We start from the raw sequence: 20,622 nt of genomic DNA on the forward strand, positions 1-20,622 counted from the left end.
AACACCATTGAGCCCATACTTCGGCCTCTTCGTTTTTCCTTCCGTCCGTCCCCCTCACACCTGGCGTCAGAAGTGGGATTGAGGAAGATGGAGGCTGTGATGCAGAAGATGGCGGAGGGGCAGGAAAGGCTAAGACGCGTTATGGAGAAGTTCCTGGCGGTTGCCGAGGAAGACAGAGCGAAGCTCCATAAAACCTTAGCAGACCAAAGTCAGACACAAGAGACTACCTTAGGACGATTGGCTGATACCCTGGGTCAACAGAGGGGCTACACCACTTTGCTGTCAGTGGTCCTCCAGAAGTACGTCAGTAGGGAGGACCCCGATGTCTTTGTTTCCAACTTTGAAAGGATGGCAAGGGCGGCCGGATGGCCCGGAGATAAGTGGGGACAGTCTCTGGGCCCTCTGTTGTCAGGCGACATGCAAGCGGCCTACCAAGCAGCTAATCCCCTTGGCCTCACCCCTATGAGGATGTAAAGAAGAATAGAAGAGAGGTTGGGCATAGACAAAGAAACCTATCGGATTCGTTTATGACAAGTAAAGAAGGAACCCCAAGAGACCCTACCAACCCTCTCCTATCGTATCCAAGACCTGGCCGACCGATGGTTGAAGCCCCAGACATCCTCCAAAGAGGAGATCATGGAAAGAATCTATTTGGAGCAATTCCTTTCCTCCCTATATCCCCCTGTGCAGAAATGGGTTAGGCAGAGCATACAATTGACCCTTGAAGGGGCTATAAAGATCGCCAGCATCTATAACCGAGCCCAAGAGCTTCAACGAGGAAAGGATGAACATCACTGGAAACCGACAAGTGGGGAAGGTCCTCCCCAAGCAAACAAAAACCCCCTTCCCCGTCGATAGGACACAGTGACTGTTCTACCACACCCGGGCCTGCTCCCGTTAGACCCCCAACCACACCCTGGACCCCAGTGCTTTGCCTGTGGTGCGTATGGCCACATCGCTCGAGTGTGTCGACAAAAAGAGGAGCCGATGGAAGTCAGGCTCACTCGTTCATATTACTGTAACTCCACAGGCAGGAAACCCTCCTATCACAGGACTGTCAAAGTAAATGGGGAGAATTGACAAGCACTGATGGAAACAGGCTGCCTGTAAAGCGTAATACAGCCTTTGGCTATTCCAGGGGGGAGTCTCCCAAACCACGGGAGTAGTCAATATACAGTGTGTAAATGGTGACAACAAGCAGTATCCTACTACTGACGTACAGGTGCAGCACGGACCCTCCTTTAAACCTGTGTCCCTACGGGTGGGGCTGGTACCCCGTTTGCCCGAACCCTTGCTCCTGGGATCTGACTATCCATACCTTTCCACACTGATGCCGGAGACTGATGTGTGTCAGGATGACTGGTGTCAATCGTCACCCTTCTCCCAAGAACAATACCTAGCCTGTCCGCCAGAGAAGGCCCCGAAAAGCGGGAAACAGAAAAAAAGAGAGAAAAGAGAGTGGACCCGGATCGCATTAACCGGGACAAGAAAAGAACCCATATGGCAGTATGACAGGGGTTTCTTTGCAGCCCAGAGAGAAGACCCCACGCTAAGAGAAGCCTGGAACCGCGCTGACTGTGACGACCCTGACCACGTAGGTCCCCAATTCTTTACCAAAGGAGGGTTGGTATACAGAAAGGGGGGGGGGAAGGACCAGCCTCGTCAGCTATTAGTGCCCAAATTCTACCGAGAGAAGGTGATGTTCCTTGCACACAGCAATCTGTTGGGGGTGCACTTCCGGAAGGAAAAGACAGAAAAAGCTATCTTGGGACGATTCTTCTGGCCGGGGCTATAGCAGCAGATCCGGCGGTACTGTAAAGAGTGCCCGATCTGCCAAAAAAAGGTCGGTCCTTACCCTCTAAGGTACCCTAACGTCCCCTGCACATTATAGACAAACCATTTTCCCGGGATGGGATGGATATCATCGGTCCCATGCTTCCCTCTCGCAGTGGTTATCGATATGTGTCTGTTGTGGTAGATTACGCCACTCGTTTCCCCGAAGCGGTGGCTCTCCGACACCCCAATGCTCAGCAGATAGCCAAAGCCATGGTGAACATCTTTTCCCGGGTGGGGTTTCCTCGGGAAATTATAACAGACCAGGGAACACCATTCGTCTCCAGGCAAATGAAGCAGGTGTGCCTACAATTAGGGATAAAGCAAATACATAAGTCGGCCTACCACCCCCAAACCGATGGGCTGGTAGAAAGATATAACGCCACCCTCAAAACCACCTTGAAAAAGTTATTAGACCTCGAAACCCGCCGTTGGGAAGACGTGTTGCCTCTCGCCCTTTTTACTATATGGGGAAAAACACAAAAAAGTACAGGGTATTCCCCATTTGAGTTGTTATACGGTAGGCAACCCCGCACCCTGCTAGACATGGCCCGGGAGGAGTGGGAAGAAAAGCCAGAGGGGACCAAACCCCTCCCTGAAAACGTCCTAGGCCTTAAAACCCATCTCCAGGAGATACGCAGTATATGTAGAGCGCACATGGAAGGCGCCCAAGAAAACCAAAGACCGCAATACGATAAGAAAACCAAAAATTGTATGTTAAGTGTGGGCGACTAGGCTCTACTCATGCTGCCTACCTCTGATCACAAACTCCTAGGGCAGTGGCAGCGCCCCTTCAGAGTTATCGAGATAGTCACCCCAGTAACCTATCATCTCGAGATGGCTCCCGAAAGACAACATGCAGATATACCATATAAATCTGTAGAAAAAATGGGAAAGTGGGGTTCCTGTCTCAGTATCTTTAGCCAAGGATAACTCCCCGCTGTACCATCAAAGCATAGACCCCGAACTAACTAATAAGCAACGGACCACCCTAGACTCCTACTTAAAACCCCTACAAACAATTTTCTCCCTCACCCTGGGCAGAACTAGTCTGATTGAGCATGCTATCAAGACACACCCAGGTAAAAAGGTGAAACTACGTCCATACCGACTCCCCGAGTCCCGTAGACAGGCCGTAAACCAGGAGGTACAACAGATGCTCCAGATGGGAGTGATAGAGCTATCAAACAGTGAGTGGAACTCACCTATTGTACTGGTACCAAAACCGGATGGGTCCATCAGGTTTTGTATCGATTTCCGTTAAGTCAATAAAATCTCGCAATTCGACTCCTACCCACTACCACGGGTAGACGAAATGGCAGAGAGGTTGGGAAAGGCCCAGTATATCAGTACCCTAGACCTATGCAAAGGGTACTGGCAGGTCCCCTTGAAAGAAGCAGACAGGGAGAAATCCGCCTTTTCAACTCCGGAAGGACTGTATCATTTCACCGTGCTGCCCTTTTGGTTGCACGGTGCCCCTGCTATCTTCCAGAGGTTGATTAACCACCTGCTGAAACCCCATGCGCAGTATGCCGCGGCATACCTAGATGACACAGTAATACACAGTGCCACTTGGGAACAGCATTTGGAACATCTTACCTCCATTATTCGGGCTTTAGGAGAAAGGAGCCTCACTATCAATCCCGCTAAAAGCAGGCTATCTGCCCGGTCGGTGAAATACCTTGGATACTTACTTGGGGAGGGGCTCATTAAACCCCAGAACGAGAAGGTTACAGCTATTGCCAATGTCCCCTTTCCCCAGACAAAGAAGGAGCTACGAGCCTTCTTAGGTCTCCTAGGGTATGATAGACGGTTAATTTCAGATTTCTCACAAAAGGCAGCCCCCTTAACTATATACTATACACAAAATACTTTGGGTCTAGAGTTCCGTATAAGAAAACACTGATATAGTCGACCAAGTAGGAACACCAAGGTAAACAGATGAAATCAATCATGGAAAATTAGTTCCCATCACTCACCAAAGGTGACTTATCATCATCTGGGAACTAAGGACCATGCCATGAGGACCAACCACTATAATAATTGTGGTGGTGAACTGGTTGTCCCAGACGTGAAAATGAACGGTACAGTGATGGTTGCAGTGCACAAAGGTGAACAAGGAAAACGAAACTGTGCTATTAAAAATGGCTAACAGGATGCAATAAATTTTATTCCAGCGCTATCCTGGTGCCACTTTAAAAACAGTGCATAGACAGATTTAACAAATAACTGTCAGATATCTATCTGACACGAGGGAGTGGGTCGTTTTTCAAGGGGCATCTCTAAGATGTCCTCTGCATGCATTTCACAATAAATCCAACACTAGCATCAGTGGGGTTTTATTGTGTTGAGGAGTTTGATACAAAACTTCCTAGTATTCAGTATTCAGTAATGCCATCATGGAGTTGTGGAGTTTTTATTATGGCTTCACTAAGAATTGACTTGGACACGTAGGGGCACCTTGCTCATGTAGCTATGCCCTCGCCTGTGGTATAGTGCTTCCTGCCAACCGGCCTGCTAGAGGGGTGACTTACCTATGCCACAGGCAGTGTTTGTGGGCAGGGCACACAGGGATGTATGCCATGTTGACTTTTAGGTTCTGTCTGCACCAAAACACACAGCATGCAATGGCAGTGTATGTGTGTTAGGTGAGGGTCTCTGAGGGTGGCACAATACATGCTGCAGCCCTTAGAGACCCCTCTCTGATCACAAGGCCCTTGGTACCAATGGTACATTTTACAAGGGACTTGCATGTGGGCCAGAGGTGTGACAAATGTGGAAACAAAGGTACAGTTTTGAGAAAGAACAAAGGCACTGGGAACCTGATTGGAAGAGATACAGTGCACACACAGTCAAAATGCCTCAGATATTAGTCAAAATGTGAGGGGTAACCACGCAAAAAAGGGGCACTTTCCTACAGACTGCATCTTAGATAATGCGTAGCAGATCTTAATGAAGACTACAATCCATCGCAAGATTGCCCTTTCTCGCACATGTGAAACGCAATTAAGAGCGCATCGTTCACCCAATGATCCTTAGTTCTATGAGTGTCTTTGGGAGCAGGCAATAGAGTCTCTCTTCCTCCTTAGAAAGATGTAGGAGGCAAAAAAAAAGTAGGCAGGTATGATCTGGCTAACATGACATGGGTTGACAACTTTTGGCAGAAATTAGGGTCCCACTGCGGCATCACAAAAGGGGTATGAGGAAACATACCTTAGAATTACCCCCAGGTGTCAGACTGGATCAGGAAAGTTTTTCTTCAGCAGTACCCCTGCACGTCGGAAGGTGGCGTCGGTCAACTCCATGTTACTCATTGGCGTTGTGGTTGCCGGAATGACGTCGCGGTAGCAACATAGAAGCCTCCTTCGCGCGCTGCCATCAGTTCTGTACACGACTTTCCACACCAGAAGCGCAGAGTCATGCAAGACACTGACCACTGGTGCGCAAAACCAGGGCCCTGAAAGGATGTCCTTAACCCTAGGAGTCAGTTCAGAGAACGGGAAGGATGGGTGGGGCGGTAAGGAATCTATAACTAACCTATTTTCCTTACAGATATATCGTTACCGAAGGTAAGTTACTTGTTCATCTGAAAGAAATAGTTAGTTATAGATTCCTTACCTTAGAATAGATATCCCAGCAATACAAACCCCGGAGGTGGGTCTGCGAACCAAGTTCACACCAGAAAGTCCTGGAAAACAGAACGGCCAAGAAAGCCGTCTCTCCGGACTTGGCTGGCCAGGCAGTAGTGTTTAGTGAACGTGTGCAGCGATGTCCACATAACTGCCTGACAGATGTCATTTAGGGGGGACTCCTCGTACCAAAACAGTGGTAGCTGCCATCACCCTGGTGGAATGGGCGCGCCGCCACACTGGAGGCACCTTCTTAGCCAAAGAATAGCAGGCTTTGATGCACAGAACGACCCACCTGGAGATGGTCCGTTTGTTCACAGCCCGACCTTTCTTAGCGCCCACGTAACCAATGAAGAGCTGGTCGTCCACCCGGAATTGTTTGGTGCGATCCAAGTAGAAAGAAAGCGCACGTTTTGGATCCAGACGGTGGAGCATCTCTTCCTCTTTCGAAGGATGCGGAGGCGGAAAGAAGGTGGGCAAAGTGATGGTTTGGCCAATGTGGAAAGAAGTAACCACCTTGGGAAGAAAGGATGGTCTAGTTCTAAGGACGAACTTGTCCGTCTGGACAGCCAGAAAGGGAGGCTTGGAAGACGGAGCTTGCAGCTCACTCACCCTGTGTGTAGAGGTGATGGCCACCAGAAAAGCAGTTTTCAAAGTGAGAAGTCTGAGAGGACAGTTATGCAGTGGCTCAAAGGGAGGCACATAACGTATGTCAGAAATAAGTTAAAGTCCTACTGGGGCATTACAAAGGGAACAGGAGGAAAAAGATGAGTAATGCCCTTAAGAAATCCATTTACAAAAGGGGACTTGAAAAGAGAAGGATGATCAGGGAGCCTGAGGAAGGTTGAATTGGCCGAGAAGTAGCCCTTAAGAGTGCCCAGAGCAGAGCCCTGCTGGGCCAAAGAAAGGAGGAACAAGAGAAGCTCAGAAAGAGGGGCAGAAAGGGGATCCACAGCCTTTGCTGTACACCATGCCACAGATGTATTCCATCTGCAGGCGTATACCGTCTTAGTGGAAGGACGCCTAGCTGCCAAGATTACATCACAGACTTCTGGAGGCAGGTCAAACGACGTCAACTGCCGCCGCTCAATCTGCACGCAAGGAGGTGGGGGCTGGACAGGATCAGGTGGAGGACCATCCCTGCTGCTGCATCAGAAGATCCTCCCGAAGAGGCAGTCGGATCGGGGGATCGATGGCCATGTTGAGCAGCTCAGGATACCAGACTCTTCGTGCCCAATCCGGAGCCACATAAATGACTTAGGCCCGGTCGTTCTTGATCTTCTTCAGCACTTTGGGCGGAAGTGGTATAGGCAGAAAGGCGTATAGAAGACCAAAACTGCTGCCTTGGAAATTCCAACGTGCAGAATTGCTGACATTGCACGTTCTCTTCGGTGGCGAATACATCTAACCAAGCCTCTCCCCATTGCTGAAAGAGACCTTGCACCAACAGAGTGAAGACGCCATTCGTGATCCATCATGCACCTGCGGCCAAGTTTGTCTCCCCTGGCGTTCAGTGAACCTGCCAGGTGTAGAACCACCAGGGATATGCCCTGATGTTCCAGCCATGTCCAGAGGGGAAGGGTTGCTTGACATAGTGTCCACGACCCCACCCCGCCTTGTTTGTTGCAGTACCACATGGCGGTGGAGTTGTCCGTGAACACCTGTACCACTCTTCCCCTGACAGAGAGAAGGGGTGCTTTGAGTGCAAGACTGATCGCCCGAAGCTCCAGAAGGTTGATGTGGAGCCCCGACTCCGCCGGAGACCAGAGACCTCTGATCTCTGCCTCTCCCATGTGGCCGCCACATCCTAGAAGAGATGCGTCTGTCACCAGTGTGTGTTCTGGTTGGGGAAGGAAGAGGGATCTGCCGTTGACCCAATCCTGGTTCGTGAGCCACAACTGCAATTATCGTGCAGTGCCCTCTGAGATCTGGACGCAATCTGACAGATTCCTCTGATGCTGCGCCCACTGGAACTTCAGGTCCCACTGCAGAGCCTGCATAGGCCACCTGACATGGTCGATCAGCAGGTCATGAGGCCTAGCAGCCTCAGGGTCATCCTGACCGAAACCCGGGATAGGGGCTGAGAGATCTAAATCATAGCCCGAATATCCCAGACTTGCTGTTCGGGAGGATAAACCTGAAACTGCGTCGTTTCCAGAACCGCTCTGATGAAGAGGAGCCTCTGAGACGGGGTCAGGTGTGACTTCGGCACATTGATGGAGAACCCCACCGAATGCATGAGGTCGCCTGTAGTCTGGAGGTGGGAGACGACAGCCTGGGGCGAGCCCGCCTTCAACAGTCAGTCGTCGAGATAGAGGAAGGCTGGAACCCCTGATCTGCGCAGATCAACTGTGACCCCCATCACTTTCGTGAACACCCGCGGGGCGCTGGTAAGGCCAAAGGGGAGCACAGTAAACTGAAAGTGCTCGTGGCCCACCATGAACCCAAGATAACGCCCGTGGGCCAGCAGGACGGGGATGTGAAAGTAAGCGTCCTGCAAGTCCAGCGCTACCATCCAGTATCCAGGGTATAGCGCACACAAGGCCTGAGCGAGCGTCAACAACTTGAACTTCTCCTACTGGAGAATCCAAGATAGGACGCAGGCCTTTGTCCTTTTTGGGCACCAGAAAGTAGTGGGAATATAAACCACAACCTACTTCTGGGGCAGGAACGCGCTCAATGGCAAACTTCCTGTTGGAGAAGAGCCAGGTGATCCTCCGACATGCGATGGTACTGAGGTGGCATGGAGGGAAGGGTAGTCTCAAAGTGGAGGTAGTAGCCCCTTTGGACTATTTGCAAAACCCACCTGTCCGACGTGATGGTGTGCCAGTGGGGGAGGTGATTGAGAATCCTGCCGCCTACTGGCGTTTGGTGGGCCTGAAAGGTCGGACTAGGAAGGTTTGGAGGCTGCTGCAGGGGGGGCTGTGGTTGTCTGGCCCACCTGCTGGCCCCAGAACCACGTCGGTGGTTCCCATGTCCACGGCCGCGCTGGGGCTGAATAGCTTGTGCCGACCTGTGGCTCTGTGCGGGATGTAGCAGGGCACCCCTTCCGTAGCCACGAAAGGCAGACTGCACAGGGAGGGTGGTGGAGAGTCCCAAGGACCTAGCCGTAGCCAGAGAGTCCTTAAAGCACTCTAGTGCGTTGTCTGCCTTGTTACCGAAAAGGCAACGGCCATCAAAGGGCATGTCCATAAGGGTGTATTGGACATCCCCTGAAAAATCAGTCGAACGCAACCAGGCGTAGTGTAGAAGGGCTACTGATGTGGAAATCGTCCTGCCAAGTGCGTCGGCCGTATCCAGCCCACAGCAGAGGGTAACCTTTGCTGCGTCTCTCCCCTCGGCAACTGCACAGAAGAGTACGGCCCGGGCCTCCTCCGGGCACTGAGGCAGCACCTGCGCCACCGTATCCCACACTGAGTGGGTGTAACGGTCCAACAGACATGCGGTGTTTACTGACTGCAATCCCAGGCTGGCAGAAGAGAACATTTTCTTCCCAAGATGGTCCAGCTTTTTGGATTCCCTTTCCGGTGGTGCGGTAGGGAAGGCGACTTTACAAGTGGAGGCTTCAACCACCAAGCTCTCAGGGGTAGGGTGTTGGGAGAGGAAAGTGGGATTACCCGGGGCCGGGCGGTGGTGTCGGGCAATCATCGTGTCCACAGGAGCCCCTGTGTTGGGCCTAGACCACAGGCCCAAAAGGATGTCCATGAGGGCTTTATTAAACGGCAGCAGAAGCTCCGAACAGCTCGCTGCCGGCTGAATGACCTCTGTGAGGAGGTTAGTCCTGACTGCCACCGTAGGTAGCTCGTGGAGGAGAGCCTCGTCACCCTACGCAACACCACTGCGTATGACGCTCCCTCCTCCGTAGCCACGGTAGGAGGAGACAATATGCCAAGGTCTGGTGAGGTATCCAGACTACTGGCTTACCCCAGTTTCTCTCACCAGTCCGGTTCATACACCAACTGGTCAGTTAAAGGGTCCCCAGACCCCTCCCAGTCCTCCTCACCTTCCTCTGGCTGCCAATCTGGTCTCAAAGAACCAGGGTAGAACAGGGGCACAAAAGTACCCGCCGGCGTCGGATCTACGCCAGTCCGACTCTGTGTCTACCTTGAGATGGAGGCCGGGAATGACATCGGCTGGAGACACAGACAATGCCGGAGGCGAGCGTTGTGCTGGTGGAATCGGCGCAGGGGGAGGCGTAACTAGGTTGGCCGGCGTCGAACCAGATCCAGGCCTAGATCCAAGGAGACCCTGCGGCACCGAGGCCTAAGCCGTCGAAGGTCCCAGCCTAGTCCCCGGGGCCCGAAGGCACGCCAGCGGAGCGGACTGCACAAAGATAGCGTGCATCACTTCGTAGTACTGATGAAGCTGGGCAGGGGTCGCTCCCGGTGCCAGAGGGGGGGAAACCCGGAGCCGACCCTATGGGCTCCACACGTACAGCCGCTGGAGGGGCACCACCGGCATTCCTCATCATGTCGGCCGACAGACAGGGAGAAGTCGAAGAGCGACGATGCTTCTTCAACTTCTTTTTGGGCTTAAACTTACCTGACCCCGAGTGCGAATACTTAGAGGATGAATGGTGGTGGCTCCGCGCCCGGTCCCTCGACCTCCTCCGTCACCTCAAACGGCACAGAGCCGACTGCCGGGCCTCGAGTAGCTTTTGGGACCGCTCCTGCAAAGACTTCGGGCCATGGTGCAGCAGTCAGAGCACTTGGGGTGGTGGTCGCGCTCCAGGCGGTGGAGGCACATGCAGTGCAGATCCGTAACCGACATCAGTCAGTTACAGGAACCGCAAGCCTTAAAGATGGGCATCCCTCGTGCACCAGGAGTCCTGAGGACTCAAAAAACAATGAAGTCGACAAAAGTCGAGAAAAAAATCTCAGTCAAAAAATGACTGGGGGTACTGCTCTCTCCGGATCTGCGCTTGCTGGCGCAGAAAAAGAAATAACTGACGTAGGTGCGCGAGGGCCGCGTCTATGCAGCTACCGCGACGTCATTCCGGCGACCACGGCGCCAATGACAAACGCGGAGTCGACGAACGCCACCTTCAGACGCACAAGGGTACTGCTGATGAAAAACTTTCCGGATCTAGTCTGACGTCTGGGGGTAATTCTAAGGTAAGGAATCTATAACTAACTGTTTCTTTCAGATACAGACATTTGTTGGTGACAATCTCCACGTGGTTTGAACCTAGTGGGTTATTGTGAGATATGTCTTTAGCACACTGGGAGGAACGCTCAAAAAAGGAGTAGAAAAAAGGCAAAAAAGGTGGCCAAAAAATGACTGCGATGCTCTCCAGGTCTGCACTTTTGGTGTGAAAAGAAAGCAACTGATGTCAATCAGCCGGGGTCGAGCTTATATGGGCACCATGACATTACTTCCAACATGGACCAGATCGACACCACCTATCAACGCGCAGAGGTAGTGCTCAAGAATTTCTGGATCCAGTATGGTGCTTGGGAAATATCTAAAGGTTAGGAATCTACGGTTAGGAGTCTCAATCAGAAAAGCAGATCCTGACATACAAATTTCAGATTCAACTTCAGTTCACAGACAGAAGGAACAACTTGGGTCAATATATATTTGTTAAATTAAGGAAAAAGGAACAACAGGAATCTTAATTAGTCAAGTGGAGAAATAGTGTAGGTCACAATTAACTACTCCTTATTGTGTCCACATTAACTCACTCTCTCTAAAAAGAATACTTTTTCACCTTTAAATAGTCAATGTCTTGTAGGATGGACTAAAGTCACAAACTACTCCGTAGTGTATGTAATATTTTGAAGAGGGTGTCTAAGCTGTGGATACATCCTCTGTAGTAACACCACAAAAAGCAGTTATTTTTAACCTGCAGGCCATATAGCACAGGTACTGCAGTTTCGGCTGAAATTTTGCACTGCCTCTCTCCTCATTCTGAAGCTGTGATAATAAACCCATTTAAACTGGAACAATATGCAGAGTTTCAAGAAATCTTGATACCAAGCACACCAGGGAAATTAGGATTACCTCATCTTTCTGAAGTCAGATCTTGTTTAACTGAGTTTGTGACCATAACCTGCAGTTAAGTGGAAAGTTTCATTACAGATTAGTTTCCCCACTACATTTTTTTTAACGGAGTTTTACACAGCGCGAACTTGACCCGAAGGTATCGGGCCTCAGAGCACTTTACATAGCACCAGTTGCATTACGTGAGGACACATTCATTTTCTTTTTTTTTAGGCACAGGGAGATTAAGGGATTTGCCCAAAATCACAGGATATTCACCATCATTGCCGAGACTCGAACCCAGTTCCCCAGATTCAAGGTGGAATGCCCTAGCCGTTAGGCCAACTCCTCTCCCCACTGCTTTCAAAGGAATTTAAGGGAGCAAAGTGTGTGGCATTTGCTGGCAAACTACAGGTTCTACAGATGGGAAGGCGCATGCGCTTAATATTTCATGGATTACATCCTGGCAAAGCTTGTATGAATGGCACATATATGTCAATCTGCTGAACCTGTCCATTGCCCAAATCTAGATATTCACTGTTTTGAGAGAAAGAACACTCGAACCACCACGGAGTCCTCTTGTTCAAACCATACACGGCAGTTGTTTCATTAGTTAGATTTTATGCATGATATTCTGGGACCAAAAAAGTATAAATGCCTATTAAACTTGACACAAAGTCTCACAATTCCAAGATGCTGAAGTAAAAAGTGGACCATGGTAATTTCACAGTCAACTGAAGGACTACTTATCCAAATGCAGACTCCATCACAAAATGGAAACATTAGTGACAACTGCCACTTTAGGAGTGTCCAAGCGAAAGAATATACAGTCAGTAGATGGTGTGAGTTGCATTGCCATAGGACATCGAAGTGGGGATTACTTGATGTGCGTACCAGGTCAGACAGGTGCTCAAAAGACTATTTTCCAACAAGTTCTGAGATTTTCTCTAACATTCTCCATTGCATGCTGCATACGAGTCACGAGAAAGATCAAGTTTATAATTTCGGCAGAATAAGAAGTGGTAGCCTGAAAAGTAGGATCGACCAAAAGGTTGATGTCTATTCTTGTCCTGTGGCAGAAAAACGTTCCACACCACTGTCTAGCCCTGCTAAAATAAATTGGAGATGTTGGGTGGGCACAGCCAACATTTGTTCAATTTCACTTGAGTCCAGTTCAAGAACAAGATCACTTACGTCTTCAATTATTGACAAGCAAGTATTGAACCCAGTCTGTCAAATATCAGGAAATACATGTATTCACAGTCTGAGAATGTGAACCAAATCAAAGAACCGCAAACTGAAAAGTCTTAGATAATTGATCATGTGGCACTTTCAAATAGGAAGTTGGAAACAAATTATCTTTGCTATACACTGACACCTACCACCCCTGTAGTAGAAAAGGTTGACGGTGCTGTAATGTGGATAGTTTTAATTTTTATTTGGGTAGGTTGGGTGCGAGGGGGATTCTGTGGTTCAGTCGAACAGCCAGGTCTTGAGGTCCTTCCTGAATTGAGGTAGTGATAGTGACTGTCTGAGATGTAGAGGCAGGGAGTTCCAGGTCTTCGCAGCGAGGTAAGAGAAGGATCTTCCTCCAGCCAAGGTCTTGTGGATCGGTCCAGTGGCAGAAACAGTTGAGCGGAGATGTCTGGCGGGTATGTATAAGGAGAGGATGTGCTTGAGGTATGCAGATCTGGCATTGTGGAGAGCTTTGTAGGCGTGCGCTAGAATCTTAAAGGTTATTCTTTTGTTGATTGGGAGCCAGTCGAGGTCTCTCAGGTAACCGGTGATGTGGCTGCAGCGGGGGATGTTCAGGAAGAGTCTGGCAGAGGCGTTCTGGATGTTTTGCAGTTTCTTTAGGAGGTTTTGGGTGCTGCCAGTGTAGAATGTGTTGCCTTAGTCGAGCCTGCTGCTGACGAGTGCATGGGTGACTGTTTTAATGGACTCACTGGGAATCCACTTGAAAATCTTTCAAAGCAGGCAGAGCGTGTGGAAGCAGGAGTCCAGGATAATGCCAAGATTGTGTGCATGGTCGGAGGTTAATCTCTGATTACTTTTCACACCAATGCAGCCATCGTTTATTTACATGGGTATCGTGCAGGTATGAGATTAAATTGAAGGTGAATCTGGCAACTAAGTCCACTGTGTCATGTCTGGGCCGCACAATTTCCTTAGAGGCGTTGTTTCTATACAAAATCTGACAATGGGGACTTCATAGAGTCTGTTGACTGATCAGGTCTCCAACTTCCTTTAAGGCATGCAAAATAATATTTTTGATCTAGTCACATACCTCATAATATTTCAACAATGAGGAACTTGCACTATGAAGTATACATTAGTACAACAGTTCAACTAAAATGAGGCACATATGGATAAAGTGAGTTAAAGTATGTCTCAAGTAGCAAGATAAAAGTCAAGTTGTGTCATCCCTATTTATAAATCTATGAGCCTGTATATTTGTCAGGCAGTCTGAAGCCTGGTTACTCTTTTTTTTCTTCTTTTTTGGGGGGAAGTTTTATATAGTGCGATCTTGAAACCAAAGTTATCAGGTATCAGAGTGCTTTACATGAGCACCAGTTGCGTTACACAAGGACACATTCATTTTTGGTAGGCACGGGGAGATTGAGTGATTTGCCCAGAATCACAGGATGTTGAGCGTCGTTTCTGAGACTCGAACCTGGTTCCCCAGAATTAAGGTTGGCCGCCCTAGCAGTTAGGCTACATCCTCCCCCAATGATGATGAGAAAGGGTGGGATTCACTACGCAAGATGAATTGTCATCAGTAACTATCAGCAAAAAAGATATTCACTGGGATTTGTTGGAACTATGGGGTGGGTCTGTCCACACACCTATATGAGAAAGGAATAGTAGAAATCAAGTAAACTCATAGTGGGCAATTAAAGGCAATGAACATGCAACCTACCACTATTAACACAAGAAGCTAAACTACCCTTAACAGTATACCCTATTCAGGAAACCCACTCTAAATTTCTTCATATTCCTGATGAATAGAGATCCTCCTATGAAATCTGAGAAAACACTGATCGCTGATGAACAACTACACGCCCCAAGACCACATGAAGTTTCTCTGCCAAAGGTGGCCACACACTAATCATTGAACATTTCCTGCAGATGAAGAATCTAGGTTGGATCCACCGGAGTGTTTTCTTAAATTCTTCCTATGAGTAGGCAAGGTCAAAGAGCCTATACTATTGGATGATTTCTGAAATATCAACACATTTGCTACTGCTTCCATAACCATCAATCATACCTTCAGGTGCATCACAATGTGTAATATTATAATGCAGAATAAAGTCATAAATAAGCCAATATCCTTACAAGGACTGTAAGCAGGAGAGCTTGAATTCTGGTATCAGTCAGAATCTCTTCATCAAGAAGCACATTGGACTCTGACACAGACACTTTCCGTAAATGAGGATGCTGCTGGGGCGATGTTATTCTCTGTGTTTCTGTGAAGGGAAAAACATGTCATTGTAATTACTGTATCCGTCTATTACAGCCGTTAAGTGTTCCATTTTCAACAACAATACAGCACACTTTGCTAAACCAATTTTTATAGCAATGACTGAAAACAGATTATTTTCAAATAAATTATTTTTTTACTTTTTAAAATGTATATTTGATTTGATTAACACTCCATATAAGTTTTGCTTTTAAATGACAAATAAAATACTACTTTACCACAGCAGATCAACAGTCTTTCCTTAGGCAATCTGAATGCCATCTGTCCACTTAACAAAAACATTTAGTATTTTTCAAAGTTCTAGAAACAAGTCCTCTTGTTACTCAGCGATGCTACACGGGACTCTGCTGCGCTGATTCGCATTTGTACCATACAACCATCTTTCTGCTGTCAGACAGAAGCGTATTAAAACACGCTTATCACTGCATGTCATTTCACCAGAAACTCAACATGGAAAGCCTTTTCTTACAGCTTTGAGCTGCTAGAACGGAGACTGTAAATTTGCTGAAATTCAATGGATAGAAAATGTCAGTTGCTCTTTGACGAGGCTAGGATTCCTGGTGCCTGGAATAAGTGACGTTTTGTCATCCCAAAACAGTGACCTATCGCATGTTGCTTGTATTGATAATCTTGCACCCTCTGCTGTTGCTGTCCAAACATGTTTCCATTCAACAGATAATAGTGCCACTGTTCAATCTGCAGAAACTTTTTATGAACTATATATTACCCGGAAGCAACCAATTAAGATATTTCCCAGTTGTACTAGATAACAGATAATGCATTTAAGATTATTTCCCTACTGAATATAATACAAGAAAAAATGTGCCGAGCTATTAGTAATTACAGTTAATCTAATAACAAACAATCACAGTAACACATTATTTTTGGGGATTTTAAATAGCAAACTTGTAAATAAAATGCGGATTAATACTAATATCTTGGTCACGCAGCTCTCGCCAGAAAGCTGCATCCAGACTTCACGCAACACGGAGGGTTGATAAACACAGAATGCCAGAATGACCTAACATTGAAGCAGCGGCTGAATAGCAGGTTAATGCCATGCAGACAAACATTATGATGTAAGGAAATGGGCCCTAAGGCAGGGTTTAAAAAAAACATAAATTGAGGGTTTCATAGTGTCGTCACCCGTCAGTCTATTCAGATCTAAAAACCATCGCTAGCATGATGAAACTAATGTGAATTCTGACTGTAAAACACGCAGCAAGTCCCTGCTCTGAGACAACTACTTCTTTATCTGTTTCAAAGCAGTCTCTTAAGTCGCTCCTAAATATGAGATCCTGGTAGAGGGCCATGATGGGGCTGCTTTAGACAACAATTGAGACCTCAGATTGAAAAAAGGTGAACGGAAAGTAAATGGCTTAAACATAGTTGGGCAAGGATATTTTCCTGTATATAAGGAACGCTGAAATGTCACCAACCCTTAAAAAAGCGTTCAAGGTGGAATACTGGCAGCTTACTGCTCATCATTCCACCAAAGGAACAGTTCAATTCTGTTGAAACTATGCTGAGCTCAGCAGTGACAATCTTTGTTGACTGCCTCACAAAATGTTCCTAATGTTTGTTTCTTCAAATATAAACAATACAATGAAGTTTAAGTCACTCAAAATGCTTCTTCTGCCAAATGCAGCCCTCTGTTATCCTAATTTTGGAATTTCCTATTTCATCCCACCTCCAGATCTTAGTTTTTGTACTTCCACATATTACTAGAGAACCTTAAAGGTCTAAATTTAGATTTCGGTCCTGCCTCTAAAAATAGATTTTACAGCAGCTCTGATACCTCTTTGTTCCCTCTATAAGCATTATTATAGACACATCCGTGACAGAGAGTTATTATCAAAGAGTATTGGACGTTTACCACTTTAACAGACAGTTCAAACCAATTAGCACAAAGGTGACCCTCCACATAACATCTGCGGTCCCCCTCACAGTGAACAAGCGTTAGGAAGAGGTGGTTTGGCTGCCAACAGCAAAATAGTCTTTTTTTAAATTCTTTTTTCATCATTTCAAGACAAAGTGAAATCAAGAAACAAGCAATAAGAAAGTGCAGCAGGCATAATACAGGCATGTCATATAGTTGACTTGAGGTTAAATCATTTACGTGAAAGCTTCAGGACAGTAGATACAGTGGACCAGGCCCAGTAGGGTGTCGCATACATTTCAGTGGCAGTTTCGGGCTCCCCCTTCCACCCATGTCCCACAAAATAGTCTTAAACCCCACAACATCCTTGGATGAATTAACAAACCACATGTATGGCGAGCAGCTGGCAGCAGGGATTCTAGCCCTGATATGGCGTGAAGCCAGTGTTGGAAAGAAGTTGTTAATTCCCAGAAACTATACAGGAATGGGAGGTGGGTTTGGCGACGTCTGTTTCGCTCAACTTCTAACTCAACAGCAGTCAATAGGGTGAGGCAGGAATTGGTAGACTCAAGAAAATACTGCAAAAGTTAGGCAATCATGCTTGTTTGATTTTTAGCTTTTCTAAATCATTACAATCAATGAATTAAAATGGGGGCATTATGCATGCTTCCTTTGTGGTTACTTGCTGGACTCTCTGAAACATGCGGAAAGCTGGATGAACCATAGTTGGCAATAAGTACATTGAAGAACACAGAGGTTATTGTTTTGGAAACCAGGATAATGTTAAACATACATACGCACTATCTTCCTTCAAGAGGCTGCTCTGAGACTGAAGGCAATAAAATTAAGCTCCTATCTTGATTACGCCCTTCCATGAATGTTCACCAGGTTCTGGCAAAGAAAACCCAGGTTCATTTTTCTCATTTACAGAACGTACCTCACTTTGCTCCACATCTGAGGAACGCCCTTGTCAGGGATAAATCAACTTGATTCTTGCCAATGCCCATGTCTTCCATTTAAACAAGACAAAGAGCGGGATAGGCCAGTTACAAAAAGCACATTAGATCGAAGTATTTTCAGTTAAGGGCTATGATAAAAGAAAGCTACTTTAGTTGCTAGACAAGCTCTTTGCCAGCTTCCAATGGATGCTAACATTCATTTTAAATGTGCCCATCTTCTTTTATTATGCAATCAAAGAATTGCTCCTTGTCATTCACAAAGCAAAATCATTATTAGCAATCGCTTAGGATGCATCAATTATGCGACAAAAACCTGTTGTCTCACCTTAAACTTCAATCGATGGGCGGTTGACAACAGTATTCAGCAATCAGAAAAATAATCGTATTGTTGAGAAGTCATAACTAACAACTGCGCATACGCTTAAATAGTGAACTCACATGACGGCTAAGCACCAGACTCGGTCCCAATGAGGCATAACCTAAGTCTACAAAGGGAACATGTAAGACAAGCCTTTTACAAAATGCATTACAACAGGTGACTTAAAAAAAGGACGGCGGCCGATATAGCAAACACAGGAAAGATCAGGCTGACATCTGTTAACAATGCCAAATGCAAAGCCTTGCCAGGCTAAAGATAGCACAAAGAACACCACATCGGATAAGAGATCCCAGACAAGAGTTCCACATGTTCCTCAGCATAACAAGAAACAAAACTTGACAGAATACACAGATTTAGTGGAGGCGTTACTAAGATTACATCCACCTACTCCAAGGACTACTCAAAAGCACTCAAACTGCCTCTCCCACCCTCCATTTAGAAAGAGGGTTGGATGAAGAACCAGCATTCCCACTGACAGAGGATATCCGTTCTGAAGAAAACAGGAAGAGGAGGGCACAGAGATAGGCGTAAGTAGTCTGACTAACACCTCCCTTTTGCTGTTTCAGGGTAATCAAGATCATACGAGTGCAGTTCTGGTGCAACTTCCTCAGATCATGACAAATCAGATGAATGGACGTGAACACTTAAGGAAACTATAAGTCCTAACTCAGGCAGAACGCATGTTCCAGAGCACAGAAGCATTGTTTTGTGATTGCAAACAGGCCCTCTGGAGGAATGCCACAAAGGGCAAAGATGGATCAGACCACCCCTGGATAAAGAAAACACCTGTTTTTGGCAAGCTGCCCACCTCCACATTCAGGGAGCTGGCCGGATGATTGACTGTTAGCAAAAAGGAATATGCTACTTACCAGTATGCATCTGTTCTTGGCATGTAGAGCTGCAGATCTACACACTTTTGCATAGATCGCCATCTGGTGTTGGGCCCGGATGTTTGCAGTTTGTTTTTCCTCTTGGAATGTCTTTGGAAGTCACGAGGTCGGTGACTCCTCCTTTGGATCGTATTGCGCATGGGCTTCGGCTCCATCCTCAGATTGTTTTTCACCAGCAGGGAAAGATGGAGCGTAGTAACAACAGTGAAGAAACCCATGTGTGTTGTATCTAAATAAGATAGACTGGAACAGATACAGGTAGCCGGGTGGGCGTGTGTAGATCTGCAGCTCTACATGCCAAGAACAGATGCATACTGGTAAGTAGCATATTCCGTTCGAGGCATATGAGCTACAGATTACACACTTTTGCATAGACTATATAGCAGTTCCCAACCTTAGCGGCGACCACCGGTATCTGTTGCAGTGGTTTGAAATAATGTTTTGAGTACAGCCTGGCCCACACTAGCTTGTTGCTTGGTTTGCATATCTAAACAATAGTGTTTAGTGAAAGTGTGCGGTGTTGACCATGTAGCTGCTTTGCAGATATCATCTAATGGGATGTGCCCTAGAAAAGCCATGGACGCCCCTATCTTCCGAGAAGAATGGGCTTTAGGGGGAACGGATAGCGTTAGTTTTGCTTTGTGGTAGCAAATCTGGATGCATTTTACAATCCACCTAGCTATCCCTGATTTTGAGATGGGGTTGCCCTTGTGTGGTGGCGAGAAAGAGACAAACAGTTGTTTGGTCTTTCTGAAAGGTTGTGTTCTTTGGATATAGTAAAGTAAGGCTCGTTTGACATCTAGCGTGTGTAGAGCCCTTTCTGCAACAGTCTGAGGTTGTGAGAAAAATACTGGTAATTCTACAGATTGGTTTAGGTGAAAAGGGGAAATGACTTTAGGTAGGAATTTTGGGTTGGTACGGAGAACAACCTTGTTCTGGTGCATTTGAAGAAAAGGTTCTTGTATGGTAAGTGCTTGTATCTCACTGACCCTTCTAAGGGAAGTGATGGCTACAAGGAAAGCTGTTTTTCATGTGAGGAATTGCAGTTCGCATTTATGCAAAGGTTCGAAGGGCGGCCCCATCAGCCTTGTGAGAACGATATTTAAGTTCCACACAGGTGAGGGTGGTACTCTGGGGGGAATTATTCTTTTGAGGCCTTCCATGAAGGCTTTAATGGCAGGTACTCTGAAAAGTGATAGGTGCTGCCTGTTTTGTAGGTAAGCTGCAATTGCTGCGAGGTGTAGCCGAATGGAGGTATAGGCTAGATTACACCTTTGTAGGTGGAGTAAGTAGCATATGATGTGTTGTATAGACACGTCTAGAGGATTGATTGTGTTGTTATGGCAATAAACAACAAATCTTTTCCACTTGGCAGCGTAGCAGGCTCTAGTGGTAGGGCATCTAGCTTCTCTGATGACGTTCATACAGTCAGGGGGAAGGTTTAGGTATCCGAATTTTAGGATTTCAGGAGCCAGATAGCAAGGTTGAGCTGAGCTGGATTCGGGTGCCTGATCTCTCCATGGTTCTGGGTTAGGAGGCATGGTGAGAGGTGTAGCTTTTGGTGTGGTACTACAGAGAGTTCCAGCAGCG

At 47.1% G+C, this 20,622-nt stretch overlaps 1 protein-coding gene across 12 annotated transcripts in view; it reads right to left on the bottom strand.

The window, feature by feature from the left end:
- Window positions 1–20,622, bottom strand: part of NF1 (neurofibromin 1) — a 1,956,660-nt gene that overhangs the window by 337,747 nt on the left and 1,598,291 nt on the right. For all 12 annotated transcript variants that reach the window (XM_085649550.1, XM_085649547.1, XM_085649544.1 and 9 more), the window contains one exon: window positions 14,781–14,911. In XM_085649550.1, coding sequence (XP_085505676.1) covers window positions 14,781–14,911 — 131 coding nt within the window. The remainder of the gene's footprint in view (window positions 1–14,780; window positions 14,912–20,622) is intronic.

This window comes from Triturus cristatus, chromosome 3_2, assembly GCF_964204655.1.
Source record: "Triturus cristatus chromosome 3_2, aTriCri1.1, whole genome shotgun sequence".
Classification (NCBI taxonomy): domain Eukaryota; kingdom Metazoa; phylum Chordata; class Amphibia; order Caudata; family Salamandridae; genus Triturus; species Triturus cristatus.